This window comes from Pipistrellus hanaki, assembly GCF_964339955.1.
Source record: "Pipistrellus hanaki genome assembly, chromosome: 3".
NCBI lineage: Eukaryota > Metazoa > Chordata > Mammalia > Chiroptera > Vespertilionidae > Pipistrellus > Pipistrellus hanaki.
Genome location: NC_140505.1, coordinates 25,872,283 through 25,887,196, shown reverse-complemented (window position 1 = coordinate 25,887,196; position 14,914 = coordinate 25,872,283). Strand labels below are relative to the sequence as shown.

At 57.0% G+C, this 14,914-nt stretch overlaps 1 protein-coding gene across 11 annotated transcripts in view; it reads left to right on the top strand.

Moving 5' to 3' along the window:
• Positions 1 to 14,914, top strand: part of MCF2L (MCF.2 cell line derived transforming sequence like) — a 177,402-nt gene that overhangs the window by 118,286 nt on the left and 44,202 nt on the right. For all 11 annotated transcript variants that reach the window (XM_084879809.1, XM_084879799.1, XM_084879808.1 and 8 more), the window contains exons 2-3: positions 514 to 597; positions 1,998 to 2,112. In XM_084879809.1, the coding sequence (XP_084735935.1) occupies positions 514 to 597; positions 1,998 to 2,112 (199 nt within the window). The remainder of the gene's footprint in view (positions 1 to 513; positions 598 to 1,997; positions 2,113 to 14,914) is intronic.

Below are 14,914 nucleotides of genomic sequence, written 5' to 3'. Positions count from 1 at the left end.
CCTCTCTGATTAGCACGTCCTTGCATAGGCAGCAGGTAAGGGCCCCAGGGGTTGCCTGGATCACTTCCAGAACATGGGTGGAGATAGATTCCCGGAACAAAGCGTGTCTGTGTTCAGGGCTGCTCATTGACGACTGGCCGTGGGAGTCAGCCCTCCCATTCCCAGCCCTTTCCCCCTCCCCGGTGTCACTCCTTCTGCCTGCATGTCGTCCCTCTCCGCTCCCCCTGGCCGCCCGCCGGCCCTCCTCTCTCCCTGCCTTTCTCTGTGCCTCTGACACACACCACATTTTAAATATTGATGAATCACTCGGCACATCGCTTTCGGAGCTCAGAGAAACGAAGGTTTCTGTGTACTGGAAACTGGACTTTTGTTTTTTTCCAAGCATGTGACCGTCAGCCCCTCAGTGGTCTGTGGATGTGCGAGGCTGTGGGGGGGGCTGACTCAGACTGGGAACCCATGAGGCCATGTTTCCACCGATTGACAGGTGTGTCCGTCTGTCCGCTCTCCCCGCAGATGAAATCATGCACCAGGACATCACCCCACTCTGCGCCGCCGACATCCAGGACCAGCTGAAGAAGCGCTTCGCCTACCTGTCCGGTGAGTGCCGGCCGCCGGGGAGCACGGAGCCGGCGTCTGCGGGGCACGGGGTTGGCATCAGCCTCGGTTCTGGTTCTCTGTGACCTAGTGGTCAGCAAACTGCAGCTCGCGAGCCACGTGCAGCTCTTTGGCCCCTTGAGTGTGGCTCTCCCACAAAATACCACAGCCTGGGCGAGTCTATGTTGAAGAAGTGGTGTTAGAAGAAGTTTAAGTTTAAAAAATGTGGCTCTCCCTCCAAAGCTATTTCAACCATTGTACTGTTGACATTTGGCTCTGTTGCCTAATGAGTTTGCCGACCACTGACCTCGTTGGTCCTATTCCACATGCTGGGAGCTGGGGACAGGCCACTGGGTGCAGCCTGCCTGCAGGGTAACCAAGGGCCCAGGCGAGGCTGTGGCAGTGCCTGTGAAGAGGGTGGTCCGGGCTAGTCAGCAGCAGCCAGGGGAAGAGCCGGCCGCAGGCCCGCTGGGTCCTCAGAGGGATGCAGCCCCAAGCGCTGCTGGCTGAAGTCCCCTGGAACCCAGAACTTTCCTGCCGCAGGTGAAGTAAGTGTACGAGGGTCGTCAGGACGCAGCCTGGTTGGACTGTGGTGCAGCATTTAAAATAACAGCCACGTCATTTATAAAGCACAGAAAACTGTCGTTCGCCATGTTAGGAAAGAAGCAGGACACCAGCTTTACATTCAATTATGTAGAAAGATGCACCCACAAAGGTTTGGAAATAAATGTGCCCAATGCTATGGCGGCTGCCCATAGCGGCAAAATATTAGCTGATTTTTTTGATTCAGCTCATTTTTTTTTGTACACTCCAAATATGTTCCTTCAATATGCATGAATTCATTTCATAATAGAGAATATGATGTTGGCCCTGACTGGGTGGTTCAGTTTGCTGTACACCTCATCCTGTACACCAGAAGGTTGTGCGGCCCAATTCCCAGTTGGGGCGTGTAGGGGAGGCAAGCCATCAGTTTTCCTCCCGTCGATGCTTCTCTTTCTCTCTTTCTCCCTTCTCCTCTCTCTAAAAATTAGTAAAACCACATCCTCAGGTGAGGATTTAAGATATATGTAATTGAAGAACACGCTCTCAATATTTTAAATATATTTTTATTGATTTCAGAGAGGAAGGAAGAGGGAGAGAGAGAGAGAGAAACATCAATGATGAGAGAGAATCAGTGATCGGCTGCCTCCTGCACGCCCCACACTAGAGATGGAGCCTGCAACCTGGGCATGTGCCCTGACTGGAAATCAAATCCTGACCTCCTGGTTCCTAGGTGGGCGCTGAGCCACGGAGCCATGCCGGCTGGGCGAGGCTCTCAGTGTTAAGTGAAATATCCCATGCTTGTGAGAGACCAGCCGTGTCCTGCTGCTGACGTGGCACCGATGCCTTTGCTGTCTCCCCAGGTGGGCGGGGGCAGGACGGCAGCCCCGTCATCACCTTCCCGGACTACCCGGCCTTCAGCGAAGTGCCCGACAAGGAGTTCCAGAATGTCATGACCTATCTCACCAGCATCCCCAGGTGCGTGTCGCTACACCCCCCCAATCCCCAGGCCTTTGTCAGACAAGCAGACTGTGGCGGAGGGGAGTTTAGGAGCCGGCCCAGAGTTAGCCGGCTGAGCCGTGAGAGATGCCGGATCAGAATCCAGCTGTTCCGGCTCCCCGACTGGCATCCCTCCCCTCACCTGTGGGAGGCATCTGGCTGCAGCCTGCACCTCCTGGGGTCCGGCCGCCCCCAGGGGCCTTTCCTCCCTCGCAGTCAGTGTCCGGTCACTTCATTAGACGAGTGAGACGATGCCGGGGACGGGTCTTCCTTTCTGGGAAGGGACGCTGCGGGCACGGACAAGGTGGCCAGGAGACCCCGGGCCCGGACCTGGCTCCCAGAGGTGTGAGGAGGTCATGGCACGCTCTCACGCGGGAGCCCTGCTTCTGTCAGGATGCAGTGAGCAGCCCTGCACGAGACCTTTCTTCCTCCTGTTACCTGCATGCGGGCGTGGTAGGGTGGGGAGACCTTGTGTGTCGGAAGCTCAGTGTCACAGGCGCCGGGATGCTCTCCTTCACGCCTCGCCGCCCGCAAGCACACGTTTTCGAATCTGGGTGATGTGAGCTCGGTGAAGGAGTCTAGTCCAGAAAACAGACCAAAGCAGCGAGTCTGATCAACTGACGCGTTACCTGCAAACCCCACCCGTCCGTAGCGACCGACCGATCACCACCACCAGTGCTGGGCGATGGGCGATGCGTAGGTTGTTCCAGCAGCCTGGCAGGTGGTGGAGGAAGGGCGGCCGGGAAAGGTCGGGGAGGCTCTGGGCAGACGTGGGTGGTGAGTGACCCGCGGCAGGAAGAAAGCGGGCAGGGCGCTCCCTGGCTCGGCGGCGTGGCGTCTGTAGTCACCCTCTGCCATACCCGCCACAGTGTGCCAGGCTGCAGGTGGCCGAGCTGAGGCAGGAGGCCCGCTGGCCAGCTCTTCCCCCTCCAGGGGGTTGAAAGTAGGACTACCATACCGCAAAGCATCTCCAGGGGTCACTACCTTGACCCCTCGACACTGCAGAGGCAAGAAGGCAGTTGTCTTGCCCATTCTGTGCACGAGGCCTCTGGACCTCAGAGAATGAGGTCCTAAAGTAAGATGACGCCTGGAAGGTTCAGACGCCCCGGGTGCTGTGAGGCAGGGGTGCCCTTGGGGTGGGGACCGGGTTACGATGCTCCCGCGCCCCACGCCCAGCTGCAGGATGCTTAAATGCCATGTGACCTGCTGGCCCTGGGGACTCGCAGGGACAGACCACCAAGGGGAGAGGGGCAGCCGTTTGAGCCTAAAACGATGAGCCTGGCAGTGGCTTCAGGGAAGACCATGTTCTACTGATTTGAAAGGAAAGGGGGGGCCGCTGTGGGGGGCAGTCTCGCTGGTCTCCCAGGGCGTGGGCTTCTGCCCCAGCTTCTGGAGTCTCCCCTGCAGGGACCATCTCCCAGGGGTGGGGGGCAGTGGTACCTCCAGGAGAGGCCATGGCCCTCATCCCTCCCTCCTCTCGGCCCCTCGGGCCCAGGCCTCTCTCCAGAGCCCTGCAGAGGGGGAAGCTCCGCAGAGCTGATGAACGCTGAATGCTCAGTATATGACGTCCCTTCTCAGGGGGCAAAGCCATTCTTGGTCCTCACACCTTGGAGCTATACGCTGGCACGTCCCCTCCCCTTTATTGAACTTCCTTCCGCTCATTTCCACTTTAGAAAACCGCAGAGTTCGTTGTTCAGAGACCCGCTTCCCGTTGGCGGGACTGTAGCTGGATAGGACCTGCGGAATTCCGAGGCTCCGTGTCCAGGGGAAAGGGTGTGCTTTGGGCTTCCGTGTGTGCTGTGTTTTATTCACATTTCTCCCCTGTTGAGGTTGATGAAAAGCCCAAAGGCTGGCGTAGTGGATCTGAGCCTGTCAGACCTAAGGCGCCCTTTTCATCCAGAAATAAAACTCCTACTAACCAGGAAGACAGTGCAGCGCCCAACCTAGCAGGAAGGACCGCCCGACCGGGAACAGAAACCAGGTGACCCGTGTGTGGCAGGCTGCACGGGACTCGTGAAGGTCAGGTGGGCGCCCGTACCGTGTGCACTGAGTCCATCGGCCCCAGGGTGCTATGTCAGGCCCGGCACCTCGAGGGGGTGTGACTGAGGATGTCATCTGTGGAAGAGGGAATAATTTCCAGTAAAGTGCTAAAGAAGGCGAAAGAGCAGCCTCCCGCAGGTCACACGGCAGCTGCATTCCTAGGGACTGTGTGTCCATTAAAAATCCGTGTCTGTAGGTATGCAAGAGTCCCAGCATTCCTGTCTTCAGGATGAGGGACCAGCTTGGTGCCAGGGAAGGTTGTAGACAACGGAGAGAGGCGTCCAGAGACATTCGAAGTGGCCCCAGGATGCACCCTGTTGAGCACCCCTGTGTGGGGCAATCCCTTCCTTCTCCTGTGAGCATTTGGGGGAAATCATCTCCTCACCATAGCCTCCCCATTTACAGGAGGAAGGGTGTGCTGCCACCTGATGGACACAGCCAGCATTGCAGTAAGTCCCCTCCAGTGTCCGTCCTAAACCCATTGGAGTTAGGAGCTGGGCAGGCGCTTCTAGAAAGAAGGGAAAACTCCTCACACAGGCAAGTCATCGGCACGGGAGTTACTCCAAGTGGCTGCTGAGCCAGCAGGGCCTCTGAGGAGAAAGAGCGCAAGTTAGAGCCAGGCGTGTGCTTTTAAATGTCAATGCACATGAAAGGCACCCATCACGTGCAGACTGCTCTGAGTCTAAGAGACACTACCTCCTCCAGTTGTTCACCGGGCGTTAAGTGTATCCTCTCAGGAAATATACTGATTTTAGCTCTTCTTCTGTCACTAATGCAAACAGCAGGAGCCCCAGCTTTAGCCATTCCATCTGATAAATAGTTATTGATCATCGTGAACTGTGACACTGAAACGGGCTGGCTTCGGCCAGCTCTATCAGATGTAACTGATTGTCCTTTGAAACACGACTCAGTAAAAGGGATCTGGGGGACTTTATGATTTGTCGGCAAGTATCAGCTGGCGTCCAGCCAACGTGGTGACCAGGCTGTGGGGATGTCCCTGAGAACTCTTGCCTTGGCTCAAGGACTGGGTCTCACCACTCAGATGCCTGCCACCCTTGCAAATCCTAATGGGGTTGTTTGCCCTCATCCGCCAGGCCTGGGTGGGGGCATCCCCAGGGACTCAAGAGGACAGGGGACAGTGAACCACATGTCCAACCCCAGAGAGTGGGCCTGTGACCTCCCTATAGACAGTCACATGTCAGAGAAAGGCACAGGGGGTGCTCTGATTGGCTCCCCCATATCTGTCTGTTGTGTGCTGGCCAACGTGGACCTAACAGTGAACCAAAATAGAGAGAATCCGCCAGGACCGGTTTGGCTCAATGGATAGAGCATCGGCTTGGGAACTGAAGGGTCTCGGGTTCGATTCCGGTCAAGGGCATGTGCCTTGGTTGCTGGCACATCCCCAGTAGGGGGTGTGCAAGAGGCAGCTGATCGATGACTCTCTCTCATCGATGTTTCTAACTCTCTATCTCTCTCCCTTCCTCTCTGTACAAAATCAATTAAATATATATTTTTTAAAATAGACAGAATCCTGCTGCTCACATTCTCAGTACACTAACTAAAATGTGTGCAGGGATTAGAGTATAAAAAGGAAGAATGAGAGAGAAAGGAGGCGAGGACCCAGGAGGGGCAGTGAGAGGGGAGCCCCCTTGAAAGGGTGACTTATAGGACTCATGGGGTACAGTCCTCACAAGGGACCCCAGGAGAAGGTTAGGGGGAGAGAGGAATTCGAGACGGCCTAACTGACGGCCTGGGGGCAGCAATTACCTAAGAACAGAAGAAGCATGTGGGAGGGCCGTACTGGGTTTGAGATCACTTGCATGTCCAGGGGGCCTCTCTGGTTGAGGGCTGGTACCTCTGGGTGCCGGGAGGTGAGTCTGGAACTCTGGAGTGAGGTCCCAGCTGGGTGTGGATTTGGGAGTTGCGGGCTTTTAGATGGGGAGGACTCCAGAACTGGGGTGGTGGACAGGGGGTAGGTATTCCAGCTGGGGTCTCCAGCAGGAAAGGCCCACCTAGATCCTGGCGGGCTGTGGGGGGCTTGACACAGGTGGAAAGGGTGCTTGATCGGTGGATGTGCTGCGCCTGCAACTACTTAAGGTCCCCTTCTCTCTCAGGCGTCCCACTGTGACAGCCCATTACTGGGGGGTGACGCAGGATGAGAATGAGGGGTCAGTGCGAGTCTCAAAGCCTGCAGGCCTCTGGGAGTCCCGAGGGTGTCCAGGAACAGCTTTGGTGAAGGGTGTGGAGTAAAATGCTTAGTAGAATAAATTCAACAAAAATGGGAGGCAAGGATCTGAGCCAGTGGGTGCAGACAATCCTTCCAGGGTTTTGCTGCCCAGAGGAGCAGAGAAACGGGCCGGGAGCCGGTGAGAGAACTAGAGGCATGTTTGTGCTGCTGGCGATCACCCAGCAGAAACAGAAAGAGCAGCTGCCCTTCAATCTCCTTCACACTCAGCACGTGTCCTTGTGCGCTGAGTCCAGCAGTAAGCACGTTGTGGGGGGTCACAGAGCCTCGCAGGGGGCATGGATGCTTCTCAGTCCCCCCCCCCCCACATATCCCACTGCAGTTCTAGAACCAGGATCTCCCTACCTCCAAATACCGACCCCCGCCCCCCCCAGGCCATCTCCTTACCCTTCACTGTGGCAAGTCACGTTTCAAACTCAGTCTGATCCTGTCCCTCCCTGTGAATGGAGTCATTCCAGGTTTCTCACTCAGGTGTTTGTGCACACACGCACACACACACACACACACACTGTATGCATTCACACACATGCATGCATACAGCGCATACACACACATACATACATATGCATGTTAGTCACACATGCATAGGGTGGCCAACACTGAGGAGATTTCTGGGATTTCTGGCTTTTCTTTGGGGAAAAAAAAAACAAAATGGTGCCATAGCCCTGGACTTGCATGTCCCCTTGGCAGCCCTGCAGGAGCCCCTGTGGGGCCCGGGGGCTCCGTCACCCACTGTCCCGGGTTTGGAAGGTAATATTAAGAGGATCACCTCCCTCCAGGGCTGCAGTCTCTCCTCGGCCCAATTAAAATGCCAGTCAGGGGCTCTTACAGTTAATTAGAGCTGGCAATGACGTTGGCTTTCCGTGGGCCTGGCTCAATCACCCAGCTGCTCCAGAGCCAGAGATTCCATCTCCCAGCTGGCGTTCGGCGATGGGCCCTGTTCATCTGATAAGAGGCATCACACGGGGGTGTACCCGCACGTAGGCGGGCGTGCACCACACACAAACAGGCACACCACACGCACCTACAGGCCCAGTTCCTATGGAAGAGAGAGACAGATGCTTATGGAATGAAACAGGAATGTAAATGTAGTCCCGATGCCCGGTCAAGGGTTCCAACCTCCTAGTGTGTGAGTCTAGGGCTAACCCAGGACCACGCAGACTCCTCTCCAGGTTGCTGGCTGCCCGGGTGCCTGTTCCCAGAGGTGCATGCCCTTCGGGCTAGGGGAGCCTCAGACCAGAGGTCCCCAGCCCTCACTTCTCACTGCCTTACTTCTCGCTGCCACTGTGATTTCCAGCTGGATTTTCAGTTGATTTTAAAATTTCAAGATAGAAAAGTATGTGTGTGTGAGTGCATCCTAAACAATTAAAAATTTATGCATGAAACAGTGAGAGTCTCCCCTCACCGTCTGCTCCTTTCCCCCCCAGAGTCGGGTTTGGGTAAAATCATCCCAGCCCTCCTCCTCCTAGTCCACAGTGTACCCGTGGCACCCTCTACACAGCACCCATAGCATCATCCTTCCAGGGGCCACGGTGCCCCTGGTGCAGATGGACCAAGCACAGGGGTCTGCCCTGTCGGCAGGGATTCCCTTGGCACACACCCCCTCCCCTGCCCGCTGGCTCCCTCCAGAGTCCTGCTGAGGTGAACAGCCTGGTTCCCCTCCTAGCTGGCTATATCGGGCACCTTGAAAGGGACCTTATCCGTACTAATAATAGAGGGATATGCAAATCATACAGTAATGACCAAAAAGCAGGCTGCATGGGGCGACAAGGCTGGCAGGGGGGTTAGTGAGGGACAACCAAACGACTGAACAGCAGGCTGCGTGGGGTGACCAGGCCAGCAGAGGAGGCAGTTGGGGTTACCAGGCCAGTGGGGGGCATTTGGGGGTGATCAGGCCAGCAGGGGGGGCAATTGGGGACAACCAGGCTGGCGGGGGGGTGGGGGAGCAATGAGGGGCGACCATGCCAGTAGGGTGGGAGGCAGTTAGGGGTGAGCAGGCAGACAGGCAGGTGAGCAGTTAGGAGCCAATGGTCCCAGATTGTGAGAGGGATGTCTGACTGCCCTGATGGGGCCTAAACCAGCAGTCGGACATCCCCTGAGAGGTCCCAGATTGGGGAGGGTGCAGGCTAGGCTGAGGGGACCCTCCCCCCCCATGCATGAATTTCATGCACTGGGTCTCTAGTGTGTAATAATTCTCAGATGCTCTGGCTCCATGATCTCTCTCCCTGCCACTCTCCACCCCACCCCCCAGCCATGTAATCAGCTAGTAAAGGGCCAGTCTCGCCATTTGCACAAATGACTGCTCAGCCCGTGGTTCCACAGGGTCTGCAGCTCTGGGGCTCAGTGACCGCCTGCGATCCAAGGGGTCCTGTCTCTGTGTCTCTCGTTCTCCCGGGGGGGGGGGGGGGGGGACACGACAGAGGCTGCTCCTCTCCTCGAGGTATTTCCCCTGTTGCAGTGATCCTTCTCTGGCACTGCCGGCCAGTGTGATGGCCCGTGGCCATGCCTGGCTATCTATTTACAAATGAAAATTAATTCCTGTAAAAGCGCAGTCCCTGGCGCAAGCCATCCATGTTGCAATTCCCTTGTAGCCAGAGGTGGCCATCCTGAGCGTCTCCACTGTGGAGCATCTCCATCTGCCGGAGCCAGCGGGCTGGGAAGGGTGGGGTTCCGTTAGGGAGAAAAGGCCAGGAGCGTGTTCCCCGGCCCCCTGCCCGGGAGGAGACACCACACCCCCTGCCTTACTGCACAATAGTGACATTTTGCTGTGAGGGGAAGAATTCATAACAAACAACATTCCGCCTTAACCACTTCTAAGTGTATATGGTGAAGCACCTCGTGGAAGTGTGGGCAGGTGGGGGGATCCCCGCCTGGGCTGCACCTGCCAGCTCATCCGCCCCGTGGGGATGGGGTGGTGCAGGAGGGGAGGCACAGGTCACCGGGAAGCCCACACAGGTCGCCTGCCTGCGCAGCTCGAGTTTCCGCTCCCGGTGGGGAGGAGACACCTGAGGCGGATCCAGGCAGAGGGAGACGCCAGATAAGCTCTGAGTGGCCAGGTGAGCAGCCGAGAGTCTGGACAGAGGAGGAGGAGGTGCCCGGGCCAGGGCCCATGCTCGGGCACAGGAGCGGGCCAGGCGGACGGCTGGGCTGCAGGACAAACCTAACGCAGGTAACAAGCAGATTCCAGAAGGCTATCAGCCCGGGTCTGACGCCCCACGGTCGTGCCTTTATGCCCCCCGGGGAGTAGCTCACTCCACTCTCACCAAGAACCGGCCAAATGTGCACCCTTTCATTGCTTTTTTTGTTACTCCTCCCCTGAGGGTATGATTTTTAGAGAGAGAAGAAGGGAGTGTGTGTGGGGGGGTGCGGGGGAGGGGGGGGATAGAGAGAGGTGAGAGAGACACATCCATTGGAGCTGGGAATCGAACCTGCAACACAAGTGTGTGCCTTTGACCCAGAATCAAACCCTTTGCTATGTGGGCCATCGCTCTACCCACATCCACACTAACCAGGACTAATTTTTTAATATGTACTTAAAGAATGTATGTGGTCGTTAGGTTTTTTTTTTTATATAGCATTTTTTAAGAATCTGGTAAGATATTCATGATATTCAACTTAACCAGTTCTAAGTATGTAGTTAGTGAAGTGTATCCCTATTGTTGTGCGACTGATCTCCAGACGTTTTCATCTCCCCAAACTGAGGCTGTCCCCATTGCACACGGACCCCTCCCCTCCCTGCCCCCCACCCCCCCCTGCCCCGGCCACCGGCTTTCCGTCTCTGTGAATCGGGTGGCTCCGGGGACCTTGCAGGAGTGGAATTGTGCAGCGTTTGTCTTTCTGTGTCTGTCTGATGTCAGTGACCGTGTCTTCCAGGCCCATCCCTGTTGTAGCATGTGTCAGGATTTCCTTCCGTTTAAGGCAAATAATACCCCACGATGTGGACGCGCCACTTTTGTTCATTTTGTTCGTGTTGCTGGCTGCTTTTGAGCTACGTTAGAAACCTGTCTCTGAAAAATAGTGGTTCTCACAAATTCCAAACACTTTCATAGTGATTCCCTTGGTATTTTAGTTTGGGTTTTCTTTTGTTCATTTTTGTCCAAAAATGTATATGTATGGACATAAAAAAAACACACACCACACTTTATAGAAAGAACATAAAAATGCAAGTCTTCTTGATCTTTGGAGAAATAACTGTGGGTTTTCAGGGGTGGGGGACTTTTTTTTTTTTTTAAATTTTTTTGCCAAAGGCCATTTGGCTATTAATAACATCATTCGTGGGCCATACAAAATTATCAACTTAAAACTTAGCCTGCTATTATTTGGTCAAACATTTAATGAACGCACCCCGAATGCCTTGGCAAGGCCAGACCAAATGATTGTGCAGGTCTCCTCCGGCCCGCGGGCCGGCCTTCCCCACCCCTGTGAGCGGACATGGGGATCGGGAGAGGCGGTGCCCCTGCTCCTCGGGCGGGGCTCCGTGGCTGGTACCTGCTCACCGGCGGGACATGCTCTGCGCGCGGCTGACCCGCCGGCCCTCACGGGGACCGCGTGCCGACTTTGAGAACAAGCACGTTGCCGTGTGGGGGAGAGGCTTTTAAAAGCGTGTGATGTTTTTCCTGCTGTTTTGCCTTTCTGGGATGAAAAGCTGACCAGTATTAAGACAAACACGGTGCACCATGGTCTTATAACAGGTTAAGCTTCTGAGTTGTAAGAAGAGAAAAGGAACAGCCAGCAAAGAAAGGCTCAGTACTGAATGCCTAGGGAACACGCTCAAGGTCCCGGGGTGTGAACTTGGGCAGGTAAACCCCATGGGCAGAGAGAAAAGTGGTCATCGCCTCTGGCTTACAAAAGGAAAACAAGGAAATAAAGCCTTTTTAACATTTGCTAACTGGCCTAACTTTTGTGGACCAGTGTCTAAATATGGGATGAAAAAGAGAGAGAGCCCTAACCGGTTTGGCTCAGTGGGTAGACATCGGCCCGCGGACTGAAAGGTCCCAGTTCGATTCTGGTCAAGGGCATGTACCTGGCTTGCGGGCACATCCCCAGTGGGGGGTGTGCAGGAGGCAGCCGATCGATGTTTCTCTCTCATCGATGTTTCTAACTCTCTATCCCTCTCCCTTCCTCTCTGTAAAAAATCAATAATATATATATTTTTTTAAATTGAGAGAGAGAGAGAGAGAGAGAGAGAAGCAAACAGATAAAGTCAGGGGCCCAGGAAGGAGAGAGCGAGCCCTGCCTAAAGCCAGGACCCATGTGTCCTGCACATGCATCTGTGTGTAGCCCCTCCCCAGCTGCAGTGCCCCTGCCCCCCCAAAGCTGTCCCTCTTCCCAAGCTGTCCCTCTTGGCTCCACTTCCATCCAACCACCCGCCCTGCCTGCCCATCCCCTGGCCCCTCTGGGCTGGCCCAGCCTCAGGACCCTCCGGCTCAGGCAGGGCCCTGACGTCCTGCCCAGGCCCCTGAAGGGGAGGCTGGCCCTTCTTTCCCATGGGACCGTGGGGCCCAGCCACGGATGAGTGAGCTCCACCTGACTCCCATGCCAACACCTGCCAGGGACAGTCTGGGCCGATGCCAGCCCGTGACCGCCTCCTGCAAGAGCATGCCCTGGCCTGATGCCACCCCCAGCACCCGCCCTGTCTCCTCCCGTCCCGGCGCCAGGCCGAGCTCGCCTTGTGAGCAGTGGCTCCAAGAACACGCCTTTAGGGCCGCGTGGTCCCTTCACACGGGGAAGGGCCGCTCCTCCGTCCTCCGGCTTCGAGCTGTGCGCCCTGGGCGGGCGTGGGTGGGAACGATGACCGGCTGGAGCCGCGGATGCGCTCAGTAATGCCCTCGGCCCGGCTCTGCCCCTTTAAACCCGCCGCCGCCGTCTCCCTCCCCACAGCACCAGCCTGTGTTGACGCCAGCCTGGCTTGCTATGACCTGTTGGTGTTTACATCCCAGGGAATATTGTTCCAGGACAGGGACCTGGCTCAGTGCTGGGTCCCGCCCTAGGGTGCAGCTTCCACCACCATCCCTCCCCCCCTCCCAGCAGACCCCCGGTGCAGGGCGGTTGGGGGAGTGCGTTGGGCTTTCTCTGGTTGATCTTGAGCTGGAAGCAGGGGCAGAGGTGGGGAACCCAGTCACTGAAGCGCCCAGACCCTGAGGGCCAGGTGCCCCCGGGTGGTTGTTTGGTTTCTGGGATTATTGCTGCAGATAGCAGCCAACTTCCTGCCAGTGTGACTTCTGGGGTCAGCCTGGCTGCCTGGGCTGGGCGCTGGGACTGAGGGCTGGTGCTCTGGGCCGCTTGCTGCAGGGCGTCGGCCAGAGTTATATCTCTACAGGTTGGCCTGGCCGTTGTTCGTCTGTACACTCAGTCTCTCCGTGGCAATAATAAGAGTAACTCCTTTAAAAGACAGTGAAACACGATGAAGGGGCTTGTTTTGCTGCTGATGGGAACGCCGGCCGGCTGGCAGGAGGACTTTGGGTGCTGCTTGGGCTGTGGGGTCGAGGGGATGCACCCAGGCACGGGACCGGCTGACGTCTGCAAAGGAGGCCAGACTCTGGGGTGCTCAGCACCGGACCGGGGACCCAGGGACAGCACTGTTGAGAAGCGGGGTAGGGGATCTGGAAAGGGAGCCGTTCCCTTGTAGCATGCTCCTTCTCGGGGGTGGGCAGAGACGAAGCAGAGGCGCCCTGGGGCTCTGGTCCTCTCTGGAGAGGAGAGCTGATGCTCCCTCTCTGTCCCGTGTTCGTTCATTCACTCCGGCACATGAGTGTGTGCCTGGTCAGGTGCCTCGGGAGACAGAGAGGGTGTGGCCCCCATGGGGGTTGTGGTCAGGGTCAGCGGATGCAGCGCTCAGAGCAGCCCTGGGGGTGATCTTGGCGACCAGAGATCTGACGGCACCACCCGCTCTTCCAGACACTCGGGAAGGCAGAGGCAGCAAGGCGTGATGAGGGTCTTGTCCAGCGTACCCCAAGCCAGCTACAGAGCCCAGGGCCAGGCCCTCTCTGGGGGGTGGATAATCATATCTAAGGCCTCTCCAGACCTGGGATCATGAATTCCTAATTCTAAGAGAAAGGGGAGCCCTGGTCTCTGTAACGGGGTTACTACGGCCTCTCTTCCTGAGCAGCCTCTCCTCCGCCCAGGAGTGCCATGGCTGTGAAGCCCACCAAGCCCGCCTCAGCTAACTCAAAACAACTGGGTGCGCTGCTCTCTGCGCAGCCTCCAGCCTCGGCAACGGGGGTGGGCGAGGGGTGAGGGGGGTTGGGGTGAGGGGGATGGGGGGTAAGGCCAGGGGGGTAGGGATGGGGGGCTGGGGTGAGGCTAGTGGGATGGGGATGGGGATGGGATGGGATGGGGATGGAGATGGGGGGATGGGGATGGGGGTGGGATTGGGATGGGGGTGGGGATGGGATGGGGATGGGGGGATGGGGGTGGGGATGGGGATGGAGTGGGGATGGGGATGGGGATGGGGATGGAGATGGGGGGATGGGGGTGGGGATGGGGATGGGGGGATGGGGGTGGGGATGGGGATAGGGATGGGAGTGGGGATAGGGCTGGGGGTGGGGATAGAGCTGGGGTGGGGATGGGGATGGAGTGGGGTGGGGGTGGGGATGGGGATGGGGATGGGGATGAGGATGGGGATGGGGATGGGGATGGAGATGGGGGGGATGGGGGTGGGGATGGGATGAGGATAGGATGGGATGGGGATGGGGATGGAGTGGGGTGGGGACCTCTCACAGAGACTCGAGAAGCACACAGGGCACAGCGAGTGACTATTTTGTGAGGCCCTCAGCCTATGGCGCCCTCTCGAGTGATGGTTAAACGTCCACACCCAGCAGGTGTCAGCCACGTGCTGTCGAGGAGATGAATGTCCAGCATTAAGGGATTTGTCCCAAAGCATTGTCTCAAGGCCGTCCTGTCAGGCCCTGGCTGGTTAGGCTCAGTGGAGAGAGCATCAGCCTCTGGATTAAAGGGTCCCGGGTTCGATTCCAGCCAAGGGCACATGCCCAGGTTGTGGGCTCGATTCCAAGTGTGGGGTGTGCAGGAGGCAGCCAGTCAATGATTCCCTTATCGTTGATGTTTCTACCTCTCCCTTCCTCTCTGAAATCAATAAATCAATAAATAAATAAATAAATAAACTGCAAAAAGGATTGAAGAAAAAGGCCGTGCTGTCAGCCTGGTTTACAGCAGGCCAGAAAAAAGCACACTTGAGCTCTAGATGAGGGCGTGGAGAGGTCGATCCTTCGGCTCTGAGCCGTTCAGACGGCTTGGGACGCCTGGGCAGGTGGGCCTCCGGTACACACCTGCGGGCCGGTGGCCGGGACTCCGTAGCGGTGTCCCGGGGCCGGGGAGCGTGTTGGGCTCCCCAGAAGGCATGCTCACCGCATTCTAGCTGGTTCAAGTTGGCCTGCCCCCCCCCCACATTCCCTGCCTGGGGCACCTGCGGAACTCACTTCCTACCACAAGAGGGCGCCGTTGGTCAGAACACATCTTACAATTCTGCAGCCCAAGTTC